Source organism: Mytilus californianus, unplaced genomic scaffold (genome assembly GCF_021869535.1).
Source record: "Mytilus californianus isolate M0D057914Y unplaced genomic scaffold, xbMytCali1.0.p SCAF_8, whole genome shotgun sequence".
Lineage (NCBI taxonomy): Eukaryota > Metazoa > Mollusca > Bivalvia > Mytilida > Mytilidae > Mytilus > Mytilus californianus.
This window is the reverse complement of record NW_026262734.1, coordinates 98326614-98342413: the sequence shown is the minus strand read 5'-3', so window position 1 is coordinate 98342413 and position 15800 is coordinate 98326614. Positions and strand designations below refer to the sequence as shown.

Below are 15800 nucleotides of genomic sequence, written 5' to 3'. Positions count from 1 at the left end.
AAATCAATTAAAACACATATCCAAGGGATTAAGTGTTTTAACACCATGGACAGTCAAAGAAGACATGACTTGTGCCATGCCAAAACAGTCAGGGGACTTATTGAAATAAGTGATTAAGTAGCAAATTCGAAGTTTTGTCACAAATTGTGATTTTGTAGTTTTACCAAAATTTTAAACACATAGGTTTAGATAATATCTTTTCATTAGTAAAATTGAAAATAATGAACTTTTTGCTTCTTTTAAGCAGCAAGGTTTATGCCTTTGATGCAATCATTTACCTGCAAATTCTATTTTAGTAAAAAAAAATGCTATAAAAATGGCTTTACATAATGAACTGATGCTTTCTTATCAGATTTTTCCCAGCAGTGGGAGTATTTTTCCTGTAAAATTCAAGGTATCATCTTATAGATTATGTAATAAAATTCTACTGTTCGCGATCAAAATTTCAATGTTCGGGGGTGTTGAAATTAGTGGGGGTTATTAAAATAATGATACTTAAAGAAGTGATTTTTTGGAAGGAAATTGAGGTATGATACTTAAACAAGTGATTTTTATGTCATTATCCTAGATTTGGTACAAGGTCATCACCTGACATGACCCGGTCATCCTATCAACACAGATTTGGTTCTGATAATTTTAGCAACATAATTAGTCCCTGGATCATTAGTATTCTATATTTAAAGCTACAATAAAATTAAATCACTTAGTCTAGTGATTAATTTGTACTACTTAAATAGGTGATTATTAAAGAAAGACAACTCTTACTTCCAACCTTTATGGACATAATGTTACTTGAATCAGTGATTTAGAAAATCACTCATTTAAGTAAGTCCCCTGACTGCAAAATAAAAGTATCTACAGGCAGTAGGAGTTTACATTTTGTTCGGGGTCATATGGTGTAAGTACATGTATGTTTTATTTTCTTTTAATTGTCGATTATAGAGAATTTCAGAAGTCATTTTTATCGTTGGTTAAATGTGATAAGATGCCATATTTTAATTGCTGTTCTATGGCCGATACATCTTTTCAATGTATGGACAATACATCCTATGGACGACGTGGCAGTATGGACATCATGTCCTGCATCAAAATAAATTAGCATATTGACCCCTCTATTTTATATGGAGTTACATTTGTATATGGCGAACGTTATTATTCTTTTAGTTATCTCCTTTTTGAATAATTATGTCTGCCATATTCAATGACATTCATGATATTGTTTTAAAGGAAACTTCATACAAATCACAAATCGATTTCTACAAAGTTAAGATGTACTTTTATTGAGTAAAAATGACTTACATTGTATATCATGTATATCAAAAAATAATGGTATCAGGTCCGTTCGCGCCCAATACACGTTCGCACCTCACAAGTTCGCCCCTTAGGTCCGTTTGCACCCAATTTTTATTCAAATTCAAGTTGAATTATTAGATATTTTTTTATATATATATATACCAAAAAAAAAATATTTTCCTGAATAAAAATTGGGGAATTATCATATGAATGTTGTTTTTTTTTATCAATTTGATGATTAATTATTAAATGTTAATTATAAATGTACAAATGTATGATTACTGCTAATTGGTATTTATACACAGCTAAATTTGGTATTATTGTTGTGTGTTGTAAAATCATGATTGTTGTTTTAACTTGCTTTGATGTAAATACTGCATGTATTTGGCTTGGTATGAGTAAAACATTGAAAATGTTAAAAGAAAAACATGTAAGATAACTTGATTTTAACAGCTTTGATCTCTTTATTTTGAAACAATGAAAAAAAAATTATATCACAACACTAACCAAAACATAATTTAAGATTTATTCAGCATAAAAAAAAAAACACAAAAACGTGAGAATCTCACTTTATTTTGAAACAATGAAAACATAAATCTATAGCAATACACTAACCAAAAGATGATTAAGATTTATTCAACACAAAAAACAAACGTTGTCAGAATCTCACTTTATTTAGAAACAATGAAATTTTTTTTTTAGCAATACACTAACCAAAACATGATTAAGATTTATTCAACACAAAAAAATGTTGTCAGAATCTCACTTTATTTTGAAACAATGAAAAAAAATATTTACAGCAATACAGTTACCAAAACTCAATAACAAAATTATTAAACACAAAACCAATAAAAAGGGTGCGAATGTGTAGAGTGCGAAAGTGAAAGGGAGCGAACATGAATGGGGGCAAATGTGTTTTTGGGCGAACGGACCCAGATTCAAAAATAATAGCCCTTAATATCAGTAATAAGGCAGTACATGCAGTATAACGCTATAGACATGAAATAAAATTAAGTTTTCAGGTAATAGCTATCTGTTCTCGGGTTCATATTTAGTTTTAGGGAGTTCTCAGGAACTCCCCTGAAGCATACACAAGTCCAATATTTGAGCCTGCTTTTCCTTTTGTCAACTTTTATTTTTTATGTTTTTTTTAAATAAAAGGTTGTCATTGAAAGTTTTCAAAATAAAATGAAGAGCTACATCCAAGTTAGCTTCTTGTTGTCCTTGTAATATCTATGACTATGGTCTGTGCAAATTGTCATAATGTAAAAACTTATCACAACTTTGACACAAGGACCACAAGAGCCTTTGGAAGTTTGGTTCCGCGGCTACGTTTAAGTCCTGACACTTACTAAATGCTGTGGTCCCCTACCCCATTGGAACTGAATCGTACAAGTGCATCTTATTAATTTTTGGAATGCAAGTTCTCAGACATGTTAGAATGTTTGCAAATGATAGTGCCAACGGCAACTACAATGTCAATGTATGAGGGAGAGAAATTTTTTGAAAAAATCACTTGCCATCGTGATGAACCCAACCAGGTTTTGTCAATCGCATAATATTGGTTATCTTGACAAATTTATGGATAGAAATGCATGTCGGCGTGTATTATTGGTGTTTAAACAATATAAATAGATTTTTTCTTTTCCACTGTTTTGCTTTTCAACTCCCCGCCATTTTGCATTTTGACGCAATAAGATCCCGTTTGCGACGAGGATTGGACGGGAATACAGTTTTTGTCGTGGCTATTGTAACATATTTTTATATATATATATTTTTAATCAGGCAAAGTCCATGTTAGGATTCTGTAATTATAATAACAACAATACTTTTTGTTATAAGTATAATAATGAAAATAAAATGAATATTATGTCGATGTCTGATTCATGTAAAAAGGGGGAGGGGGTTGGGGTTTATAATTTTTCCGGAATAAAAATTATCTGCATCCAATGATTTACCAGTGAGTCTAATTAACCTGTCGCAGCATTGAAAAAAAAAATATTCTGTTTTACAGATTTATGCAAACCAACCAACCACTTACGCTTTAAAAAACGTATAGTAAAGATCCATGTGTACACACACTTACTGGTACAAATCCTTGGAAGCAGATAATTTTCATTCCGGAAAAATTATAATCCACAAAAATTGGGGCAATTCCATAGCTCATTAAGGGCACGATGAATAATTAAATATATGTTTCAATACCGAACTTGTGACTCAGAAGTCGTAGATCGAGACATGGGACTACCACGATTCAACCCAGGACCACTTCAACTTTCAAAAGGTTACAATTTTAATGTCAAGGTTATAGTACCCTTGAAATGTCAAGGTGAAATTTCCCCATGATCTTGACATTGACCTCAAACTGAAGGTCTTAAAATACTGACCATGTTTGCAGTATATAGTTGGTTGATATCTGTTACCGTTTCAAAGATATACACAACAAGAGTGGACACACTGAAATGTCTCGCCTGTTTTAGTGTTCATAATTGAATTTATGTTGAAAGTAAAACAAATAAGTTTATATAAGCTTTACATTAAATTAACATTTTAATGATGAATGAGCATGAATATAAATATTACCATGGCCCCCATATAAATCATGATTTAAGACAGTAATATGGTCTTATGCAAATCTATTGTTAGTAAATAGGACCTCGAACTAAGACATAGCGACTTGAAAAACAATAGCCAGGGATCTTCCTCTTCTTTCTGTTAATTTATGTAGCCACATATCCAAGTTAAGTTGCAATCCCATTGAATACATCCTGAAACCTATGTTCAAATTTTAGTCTTTTTTAGTTACCTTGACCTTAGGCTTAAATATAGGTCTGTAATGCTTTTACATTCATGTTGAGTAACATGTTTTTTTAGAAAAAACAGCATCATAAAATCACATGGGATACACTTTTGGATAATAAATCACAGGCAAATATAGCAACAACATTTGAGTAAATAAAATTGCATTATACAATTTTTTTTTTTGAAACATTAAGTCAAATGACTACTAAAAGCAAACTTTGAAATTTCTTATGAAATAATTTTTCATCTAGATTTAAGGTTCATCAGAAGGGATTGACAAATATGGCCATTTTTTTTAATTTCCTCTTGAGTACAGACACACCTGTGCACAAGGAAAAGTTTTAAGGCATTGCAGAAACTGGATAAATATTTGTCAATTCCTTGAGATGAACCTGATAGACCACCCCACCCCAAAAAAAAAAACAAAAAAACAAAAATTATCTTCAATCTTTGATCAAAATATTGTAAAAAGCCATATTTTCATATTATCTATTTATCTATTTATGTTGCTATGCTAAAATATTTTTTACTTATCTCAATACTTATCTTATTTCATATGTATCAAAAATCAGTAAATGTGATTCTGTTGTGCAAACAAAATTTCAAAAGTTCTTCAATCTGTACATATTCAGCCAATTAATCTTTATGAAGGGACTGGAGTGAACTGTATTCTATGTTAAACATTCATGCATGAGTGACCTTATTTTAATATTTTCACACCTTCCAATGTTTTTGTTAATCACGGTTTAGTAATGATCCCTTAAAAGTTTTTATTATTTATTATCATTATTAATGTTATTTAAAGATTTTTATAAAATAATCTATTTCAATGTAAGTAATCAGCAGTTAAATAATAAAATACATTCCATACACCAAATATAGTTGACCTATTACTTATAGCATCTGAGAAGAAGACCAAACAACAGAAACTTAACATTGACCAATGAACCATGAAAATAAGCTCAAGGTCAGATGAAACCTGTCAGACAGACGTGCACACCTTACAATCATTCCATACACCACATATAGTTGACCTATGACTTATAGTATCTGAGAAGAGGACCAAACAAGAGCAACTTAACATTGACCAATGAACCATGAAAATGAGGTCAAGGACAAATGATACCTGCCAGACAGACATGTACACCTTACAATCATTCCATACACCAAATATAGTTGACCTTTTGCTCATAGTATTAGAAAAACAGACCAAAACACAAAAACTTAACATTGACCAATGAACCATGAAAATGAGATCAAGGACAAATGACACCTGCCAGTCAGACATGTACACCTTACAATCATTCCATACACCAAATATAGTTGACCTATTGCCTATAGTATTAGAAAAACAGACCAAAACACAAAAACTTAACATTGACCAATGAACCATGAAAATAGGTCAAGGACAAATGACACCTGCCAGACAGACATGTATACCTTACAAGCATTCCATACACCAAATATAGTTGACCAATGGCTTATAGTATTAGAAAAACAGACCAAAACACAAAAACTTAACATTGACCAATGAACCGTGAAAATGAGGTCAAGGTCAGATGAAACCTGCCAGACTGACATGTATCCCTTATAATCATTCCATACACCACATATAGCTGACCTACTGCTTGTAGTATCTGAGAAACGGACCTAATCACGTAACTTTAACCTTGATCACTGATCCATGAAATGAGGCTGAGGTCAGGTGAACCCTGTCTGATGGACATGTAGACGTTGCAAGGAACCCATATACCAAATATAGTTATCCTATTACCCATAATAAGTGAGAAATTTACATAACAAAAAAACTAAACTTTTTTTTTCAAGCAGTCGCTGAACCATGAAAATAAGGTCAAGGACATTGGACATATGACAGACGGAAAGATCGTAACATAAGGTATCTGCATACAAAGTATGAAGCATCCAGGTCTTCTACCTTCTGAAATATAAAGCTTTATACAAATAGTTTATGCCGCCGTCGCCGCCGCCGCCGCCGCCGCCGGATAGTAATACCTATGTTTCACTTTCTGCGACTTTCGTCGCAGGCGAGACAAAAAACTATACTTTAAAGAATTATCTCGTCGTAACTTTTGAACGGGTGGTCGGACAGTTTTGGATTTAATGAATAAAATGTAGAGCTCTTCGAGAGGAACATTTTTTACGCTATTTGTGTGCAGCTATCTCTTACCGTTTTCTTATCCATTGTTAACATTCAAGCTTGAAATTTAACAGAAAAAACTTTTTGCACTCTATGACCTTTGACCATGAGTGCAAATGAAAAGGAGCATGAATTGAAGATTATTGGTGAAGCTCGAAATATAAATTTTCAAAAATTATATATAATATTTCAAGGAAAATAACTCTTGTAAGTGTTGTTAACAAAATAATTGTTGTTTATGTTTATTAACATTGCCATCTGTTCCTGTACATGTTGCCATTATCGGATCGATTCTATCTGTATTTTTTTTAAGATATATGCAAATAAAAGACATTGTTTCAAGGAGATATAACTCTAAAAGGGGATGATGAAATTCCTACGCATGGTCATATGGTAATACTTCATGATGAGAACTACCTATTGTCCAAATAAGGTCATGATATCTTCAAAAACAATGAGGGAGGGGGATGTTGAAAAAACTAGTTAAAGGGAGATCACTTCTAAAGGGGATGATGAAATCTTATACAAGGTCAGCTGGTAATACTTCATGATGAGGTCTATCGATGGTCAAAATTTGGTCATGAAAACTTTAATATCAATGGGTGGAGGCCACATCAAAAAAATGTTGGAAGAAAAAAAACATTAGAAATACAATTAGGTCTTTCCCGACGTAGGGGAAAGCCATTAATTATAAAAAAAACAACCCAATAAGGTCTTTCACAACATAGGGGTAACCCTTAAAAATTAAAAATGATCTTTTACAAATATATAACAGATCATTTTTAATTTTTAATATATATATATATATATATATATATATATATATACAAGTCTAAATTGAAAACAACGTTCAAACCTATGATTGCGTTGGATAAAAACCGCAATTTTTATACGTGTGCATGCAAAACAAATTCCTTGGCAGAGGAGTCTAAATACAGCACAAACAACATTTTCCAAAAGACCAAAAAAGTGAAAAAGTATATTTTAACAAAACGCATTTGACTAGCAGGTCGAACAACGGATGTTCTTAAACCCTGCTATATATATATATTATATCTTAGACTACTATTAGGCATTGAATATTCAAAATTTGTGAATACATTTAAAAACAGAAATCATTAAAAATTCCAAATTCTCCAAATATCATATACTATAATAGTCCCTGGATTCATTGATATACTTGTGATACCAATTTCCGTGGATTTCGTGGTTAAAGGTGAATCACAAATTTAAATGTTCAGCAAAGTATAAATTTTCTATAAGTATGTACATGCATATTTAAGCAAAATCATGAAATCAAACATCAAAATACATTTTTTTCTAAATCCACGAAAATTGGTACCATGAAAAAGAATGTATCCACAGTACACAGGCAAAATTTGCTCACGTGAATTTCACATGTGAAAAATTTCATGTGAGATTCACCTAAAACGAGCTTATACATGAAACTCACGTGAAAATGTTCATGTGAATTTCACGTGAATTGTGATTCATATGAATCTCTCATGGAATTTTTCACGTGAATTTCACATGAACTTTACCAAAAAAAAAATGGTATTTTCATGAATTTAAATAAATTTGAAAATTTAGATGTTATTTGAAATACTTTATTTTAAAAACTCTTTTTTCTCTATTCATTATATTTTTTGGGGCCATTATTCTCTATTCTGAATAATTGATTGGTGTTTGCTTTACGCCGCATGAGCACAACAAGGCTATATCGTGGCGAGAGCTTATTCAAATATTTTTACAACTTACAGTATAGTTTTAAAATTAGACAAAAGGTCCTTCAATAAACTAAAATTCAAGTCTAAAGCAAATTCTTTATTCTCTATTCTGTAAACCCCATCCATCATATAAGAAATCATTCAAACCAGCACAAAAGCAAGAAATAAAGAAAATGCAGCTAAAAGACGACCAATGAAATTTAGACATACCAATGATAAACTTAAAGAAAAGATGCTAGGTGTGTTAGCTTGATTATTAAATGTTAGGTCTGTTAGATTGATTATTGAATGTTAGGTCTATATTGTTAAATTTTAGTACAGAAACGCTAGGCTGGTAAGTAAGATGTATTTCTGAATTCATTACTTGATATTTATTTGCATTAGTACATTACTTTTGTATCAAAAACATTTTCTGTAAATTTATAATGTAGTGCATATATTCACTTTTAAAAACAAATTTATGACCTTAAATTCCTAATAATATCTTGAAGATACATAATTCAATATCATTCATCATAAGCTTATATCACCCAACATCCAAATTGAGTTAAACATGTAACTGAAAACTTAAATCTTTGTTCTTTTTGTAATTTAACAGGATATGTCAAAATGTCAATTGCATTATTTTCATAGTCATCTTCCAATAGGCTTTTTATCCTCACGATTTACAGAATCAAGTTTCCAAGTAGCAACTAATACATAAAGGATACAGGATGACATACATCTGAAACATAAAGGATACAGGATGACATACATATGATACATAAAGGATACAGGATGACATACATCTGAAACATAAAGGATACAGGATGACATACATCTGATACATAAAGGATACAGGTTGACATACATCTGATATATAAAGGATACATGTTGACATACATCTGATACGTTAAGGATACAGGGTGACATACATCTGATACATAAAGGATACAGGCTGACATACATCTGAAACGTTTAAGATACAGGTTGACATACATCGGATACATTAAGGATACAGATTGACATACATCTGATACATAAAGGATACAGACTGGCATACATCTGATACTTTTAGGATACAGACTAGCACACACCTGATATGTTAAGGATACAAGGTGACATATATCTGATACACGAAGGATGCAGGTTGACACACAGGATGACATTCATCTGAAACTTTAAGGATACAGGCTGACATACATCTGAAACTTTAAGGATACAGGCTGACATACATCTGAAACTTTAAGGATACCGGCTGACATACATCTGAAATTTTAAGGATACAGGCTGACATACATCTGAAACTTTTAGGATACCGGCTGACATACATCTAAAACTTTAAGGTTACAGGCTGACATACATCTGAAACTTTAAGGATACCGGCTGACATACATTTGATACATGAAGGATACAGGTTGACATACATCTGATACGTAAAGAATTCAGACTTACATACATTTGATACGTTAAGGATACAGGCTGATATACATCTGATACCTGAAGGATACAGGATGACATACATCTGAAACGTTAAGGATACACGATGACAAACAACTGTTACATGAAGGATACAGGCTGACATACATCTGATACATGAAGGATACAGGATGACATACATCTGAAACGTTGAGGATCCATGATGGCATACAACTGTTACATGTAGGGTACAGGCTGGCATACATCTGATATTTTAAGGGTACAGGCTGACATACATCTGATACATGAAGGATACAGGATTACATAGATATGAAACATTAAGGATACAGGCTGACATACATCTGATGCATTCAAGATACAGGCTGACATGCATCTGATACGTTTAGGATTTTTTTTTCATCTGAGTGAGTAAGAATACACCTTCTCATACATGTGATTGAGTATGTATACAGTATCATATTCATCTGATCGAGTAAGGGTACAGCTTCTCAAGAACCCAAGCTGTCTCATATGCATCTGATTGAGAACACAAGCAGTCTCATATGCTTGTAATTGAGTTAGGGTACAGCTTCTCTCACATCTGATTGAGTCCTGATCCAGTATAATCTACATCTGATAGAGTAAGGGTATAGCTTTAGATTGAGTACTTGGTGCTATGTTATTAGAATGTACTAATTTTAATGTTATAAGAATTTACTTAGTGGAATATAATGCAACTGCTCTTAGTGCTTAATGCTGAAATAATGTACCTAGTGCTAAGCTATAAGAATGTACCTAATGTAATGCTATCATAGTGTACTTGCTATGATTTTATAATACTTAGTGTATTGATATAATAATGTACCTAGTGCTATGCTATAAGAGTGGACCTAGTACTATGCTATAAGAATGTACTTAGTGTATTACCATAATTATGTACCTAGTGCTAAGCTATAATAATGTACCTAGTGCTATGCTATAAGAATGTACCTAGTGCTAAAAGTTTTTGCATACGAATGTACCTAGTTTTTTTCTTTAAGAATGTAACTTGTGTAATGTTATAAGAAAGTGCCTAGTGATATGATATTAGAATATATCTGCTATACCCATATGCTTTAAGAATGTACTTAGTGTATTACTATAATAATGTGTCTATTGGTATGCTACACGAATTGACCTAGTGCTATGCTATAATTATGTACCTAATGATATGCTATAATTATGTACCTAATGATATGCTATAAGAATGTAATTAATAGTGTATTACTATAATAATATGTCTTTTTGTATGCTATACGAATGGACCTAGTACTATGCTACCGGAAGACATACATTTGAAACATTAAAGATACAGGCAAACATGCATCTGATACGTTTAGGATTTCATTTTCATCTGAGTGAGTAAGAATACACCTTCTCATACATGTGATTGAGTATGTATACAGTATCATATTCATCTGATCGAGTAAGGGTACAGCTTATCATTCTGATAGAGAACCCAGGCTGTCTCATATGCATCTGATTGAGAACACAGGCAGTCTCATATGCATGTGATTGAGTAAGGGTAATCTTCTCTCACATCTGATTGAGTACTGGTCCAGTCTCATCTACATCTGATAGAGTAAGGGTATAGCTTCTCATACATCCGATTGAGTACTATATACATGTGATTGAGTAAGGGTAATCTTCTCTCACATCTGATTGAGTACTGGTCCAGTCTCATCTACATCTGATAGAGTAAGGGTATAGCTTCTCATACATCCGATTAAGTACTAAATGCTATCTTATTGGAATGTCCTAGTTTAATGTTATGAAAAAGTACTTAGTGCTATAAGATAGTACCTGATGTGCTTTAAGAATATACGTAGTGTATTACTATACTTATGTACCTAGTGCTATGCTAGCAAAATGTACCTAATGCAATGCTATCATATTGTACGTGTTTTGTTTTTAGAATGTACTTAGTGTATTGATATACTAATGTACCTCGTGCTATGCTACAATAATGGACCTAGTGCTATGCTATAAGAATTGACCTAGTGCTATGCTATAAGAATGTACTTAGTGTATCACTATAATAATGTACCTAGTGATTTGCTATAAGAATGTAATTAGTGTATTACTTTAATAATGTATCTATTGGTATGCTATACGAATGGACCTAGTGCTATGCTATAAGAACGATACATCCGATACATGAAGGAAACAGGCTGACATGCATCTGATACGTTTAGGATTTCATTTTCATCTGAGTGAGTAAGAATACACTCTCATACATGTGATTGAGTATGTATACAGTATCATATTCATCTGATCGAGTAAGGGTACAGCTTATCATTCTGATAGAGAACCCAAGCTGTCTCATATGCATCTGATTGAGAACACAGGCAGTCTCATATGCATGTGATTGAGTAAGGGTACAGCTTCTTTCACATCTGATTAAGTACTCATCCAGTCTCATCTACATCTGGTAGAGTAAGGGTATAGCTTCTCATACATCCGATTGAGTACTAAGTGTTATGTTCTTAGAATGTACCTAGTTTAATGTTTCAAAAATTTACTAAGTGGAATATAATGAAATGCTCTTAGTACTTAATACTGAAAGGATGTACCTAGTAATAAGCTATAAACATGTGCCTAATGTAATGCTAACCTATTGTACTTGCTATGCTTTTAGAATGTACTTAGTGTATGAATATGATTATGTACCTCGTGCTATGCTACAAGAATGGACTTAGTGCTATCCTATAAGAATGGACCTAGTGCTAAGCTGCAGCAATATACCTAGTGCTATACATAAGAATGTATTTAGTGCTATGCTATAAGAATGTACATAGTGTATTCCCATAATATTGTACCTAATGCTATGCTTTTATAATGTACCTAGTGTTATGCTATAAGAATGGACCAAGTGGGTTATTATACGAGTGTGCTTAGTGTATCACTTTAATAGTGTACCTAGTGCTATGCTATAAGAATGGACCTAGTGGATTGCTATAAGAATGTACTTAGTGTATCACTAAAATAATGTACCTAGTGATTTGCTATAAGAATGTAATTAGTGTATTACTTTAATAATGTATCTATTGGTATGCAATACGAATGAACCTAGTGCTATGCTATAAGAACGATACATCCGATACATGAAGGATACAGGCTGACATGCATCTGATACGTTTAGGATTTCATTTACATCTGGGTGAGTAAGAATACACCTTCTCATACATGTGATTGAGTATGTATGATAGAGTAAAGGTATAGCTTCTCATACATCCGATTGAGTACTAAGTGCTATCTTATTAGAATGTTCCTAGTTTAATGTTATGAAAAAGTACTTAGTGCTATAAGATAGTACCTGATGTGTTTTAAGAATATACTTAGTGTATTACTATACTAATGTACCTAGTGCTATGCTATCAGAATGTACCTAATGCAATGCTATCATATTGTACGTGTTATGTTTTTAAAATGTACTTAGTGTATTAATATAATAATGTACCTCGTGTTATGCTACAAGAATGGACCTAGTGCTATGCTATAAGAATTGACCTATTGCTATGCTATAAGAATGTACTTAGTGTATCACTATAATAATGTGCCTAGTGATTTGCTATAAGAATGTAATTAGTGTATTACTTTAATAATCTATCTGTTTGTGTGCTATACAAATGGACCTAGTGCTATGCTACAAGAATGGACCTAGTGCTATGCTATAAGAATTGACCGAGTGCTATGCTATAAGAATGTACTTAGTGTATCACATAATAATGTACCTAGTGATTTGCTTTAAGAATGTAATTAGTGAATTACTTTAATAATCTATCTATTCGTGTGCTATACAAATAGACCTAGTGCTATGCTATAAGAAGGGACCTAGTGCTCTGCTAAAGCAATATACCTAGTGCTATGCAAACGAATGTACTTAGTGCTATGCTATAAGAATGTACTTAGTGTATTACTTTAATAATGTATCTATTGGTATGCAATACGAATGAACCTAGTGCTATGCTATAAGAACGATACATCCGATACATGAAGGATACAGGCTGACATGCATCTGATACGTTTAGGATTTCATTTACATCTGAGTGAGTAAGAATACTACTTCTCATACATGTGATTGAGTATGTATACAGTATCATATTCATCTGATCGAGTAAGGGTACAGCTTATCATTCTGATAGAGAACCCAGGCTGTCTCATATGCATCTGATTGAGAACACAGGCAGTCTCATATGCATGTGATTGAGTAAGGGTACAGCTTCTCTCACATCTGATTGAGTACTGATCCAGTCTCCTCTACATCTGATAGAGTAAGGGTATAGCTTCTCATACATCCGATTGAGTACTAAGTGCTATCTTATTAGAATGTTCCTAGTTTAATGTTATGAAAAAGTACTTAGTGCTATAAGATAGTACCTGATGTGTTTTAAGAATATACTTAGTGTATTACTATACTAATGTACCTAGTGCTATGCTATCAGAATGTACCTAATGCAATGCTATCATATTGTACGTTTTATGTTTTTAAAATGTACTTAGTGTATTAATATAATAATGTACCTCGTGCTATGCTACAAGAATGTACCTCGTGCTATGCTACAAGAATGGACCTAGTGCTATGCTATAAGAATTGACCTAGTGCTATGCTATAAGAATGTACTTAGTGTATCACTAGTATAATAATGTACCTAGTGATTTGCTATAAGAATGTAATTAGTGTATTACTTTAATAATCTATCTATTCGTGTGCTATACAAATGGACCTAGTGCTATGCTATAAGAAGGGACCTAGTGCTCTGCTAAAGCAATAGACCTAGTGCTATGCAAACGAATGTACTTAGTGCTATGCTATAAGAATGTACTTAGGGTATTACTTTAATAATGTATCTATTGGTATGCAATACGAATGAATTGTGCTGTGCTATAAGAACGATACATCCGATACATGAAGGATACAGGCCGACATGCATCTGATACGTTTAGGATTTCATTTACATCTGAGTGAGTAAGAATACACCTTCTCATACATGTGATTGAGTATGTATACAGTATCATTTTCATCTGATCGAGTAAGGGTACAGCTTATCATTCTGATAGAGAACCCAGGCTGTCTCATATGCATCTGATTGAGAACACAGGCAGTCTCATATGCATGTGATTGAGTAAGGGTACAGCTTCTCTCACATCTGATTGAGTACTGATCCAGTCTCCTCTACATCTGATAGAGTAAGGGTATAGCTTCTCATACATCCGATTGAGTACTTAGTGCTATGTTATTAGAATGTTCCTAGTTTAATGTTATGAAAAAGTACTTCGTGCTATAAGATAGTACCTGATGTGTTTTAAGAATATACTTAGTGTATTACTATACTAATGTACCTAGTGCTATGCTATCAGAATGTACCTAATGCAATGCTATCATATTGTCCGTGTTATGTTTTTAGAATGTACTTAGTGTATTAATATAATAATGTACCTCGTGCTATGCTACAAGAATGGACCTAGTGGTATGCTATAAGAAGTAACCTAGTGCTATGCTATAAGCATTCAATTAATGTATGAATATGATAATGTACCTAGTACTATGCTATAAGAATGGACCTAGTGGGTTGCTATCAGAATGTACCTACTGTATAACTCTAACAATGTACGTAGTTCTATATTACAAGAACAGACCTAGTACTATGCTATAAGAATGGACCTAGTGGCTTGCTATAGGAATGTACTTAATGTATCACTATAATAATGTACGTAGTGCTATGCTTCACGAATGGACCTAGTGCTATGCTATAATTATGTACCTAGTGCTATGCTATAAGAATGTACTTAGTGTATTACTATAATAATGTACGTAGTTCTATATTACACGAATGTACCTAGTACTATGCTATAAGAATGGACCTAGTGGGTTGCTATAAGAATGTACTTAGTGTATTACTATAGTAATGTACGTAGTTCTATATTACAAGAACAGACCTAGTACTATGCTATAAGAATGGACCATTTGGTTGCTATTAGAATGTTCTTAGTGTATCACTATAATAATGTACGTAGTGCTAAGCTACACGAATGGACCTTGTGCTATGCTATAATAATGTACCTAGTCATTTGCTATAAGAATGTAATAAATAGTGTATTACTATAATAATGTATCTATTTGTATGTATACGAATGGACCTAGTGCTATGCTGTAAGAATAATACATCTGATACATGAAGGATACAGACTGACATACATCTGATAAGTTTATGATTTCATTTACATCTGAGTGAGTAAGAATACACCTTCTCATACATGTGATTGAGTATGTATACAGTATCATATTCGTCTGATCGAGTAAAGGTACAGCTTATCATTCTGATAGAGAACCCAGGCTGTCTCATATGCATCTGATTGAGAACACAGGCAGTCTCATATGC

The 15800-nt window shown here is 32.6% G+C and overlaps 1 protein-coding gene across 1 annotated transcript in view; it reads right to left on the bottom strand.

Moving 5' to 3' along the window:
• The window catches only part of LOC127712599 (protein HIRA-like), a 49544-nt gene extending 46562 nt beyond the window's left edge, over positions 1-2982 (bottom strand). Inside the window, exon 1 of the mRNA XM_052219117.1 lies at positions 2814-2982. Within this exon, the coding sequence (XP_052075077.1) occupies positions 2814-2850 (37 nt within the window). The 5' untranslated portion in view covers positions 2851-2982. The remainder of the gene's footprint in view (positions 1-2813) is intronic.
• Between the last annotated feature and the right edge of the window lie 12818 nt (positions 2983-15800).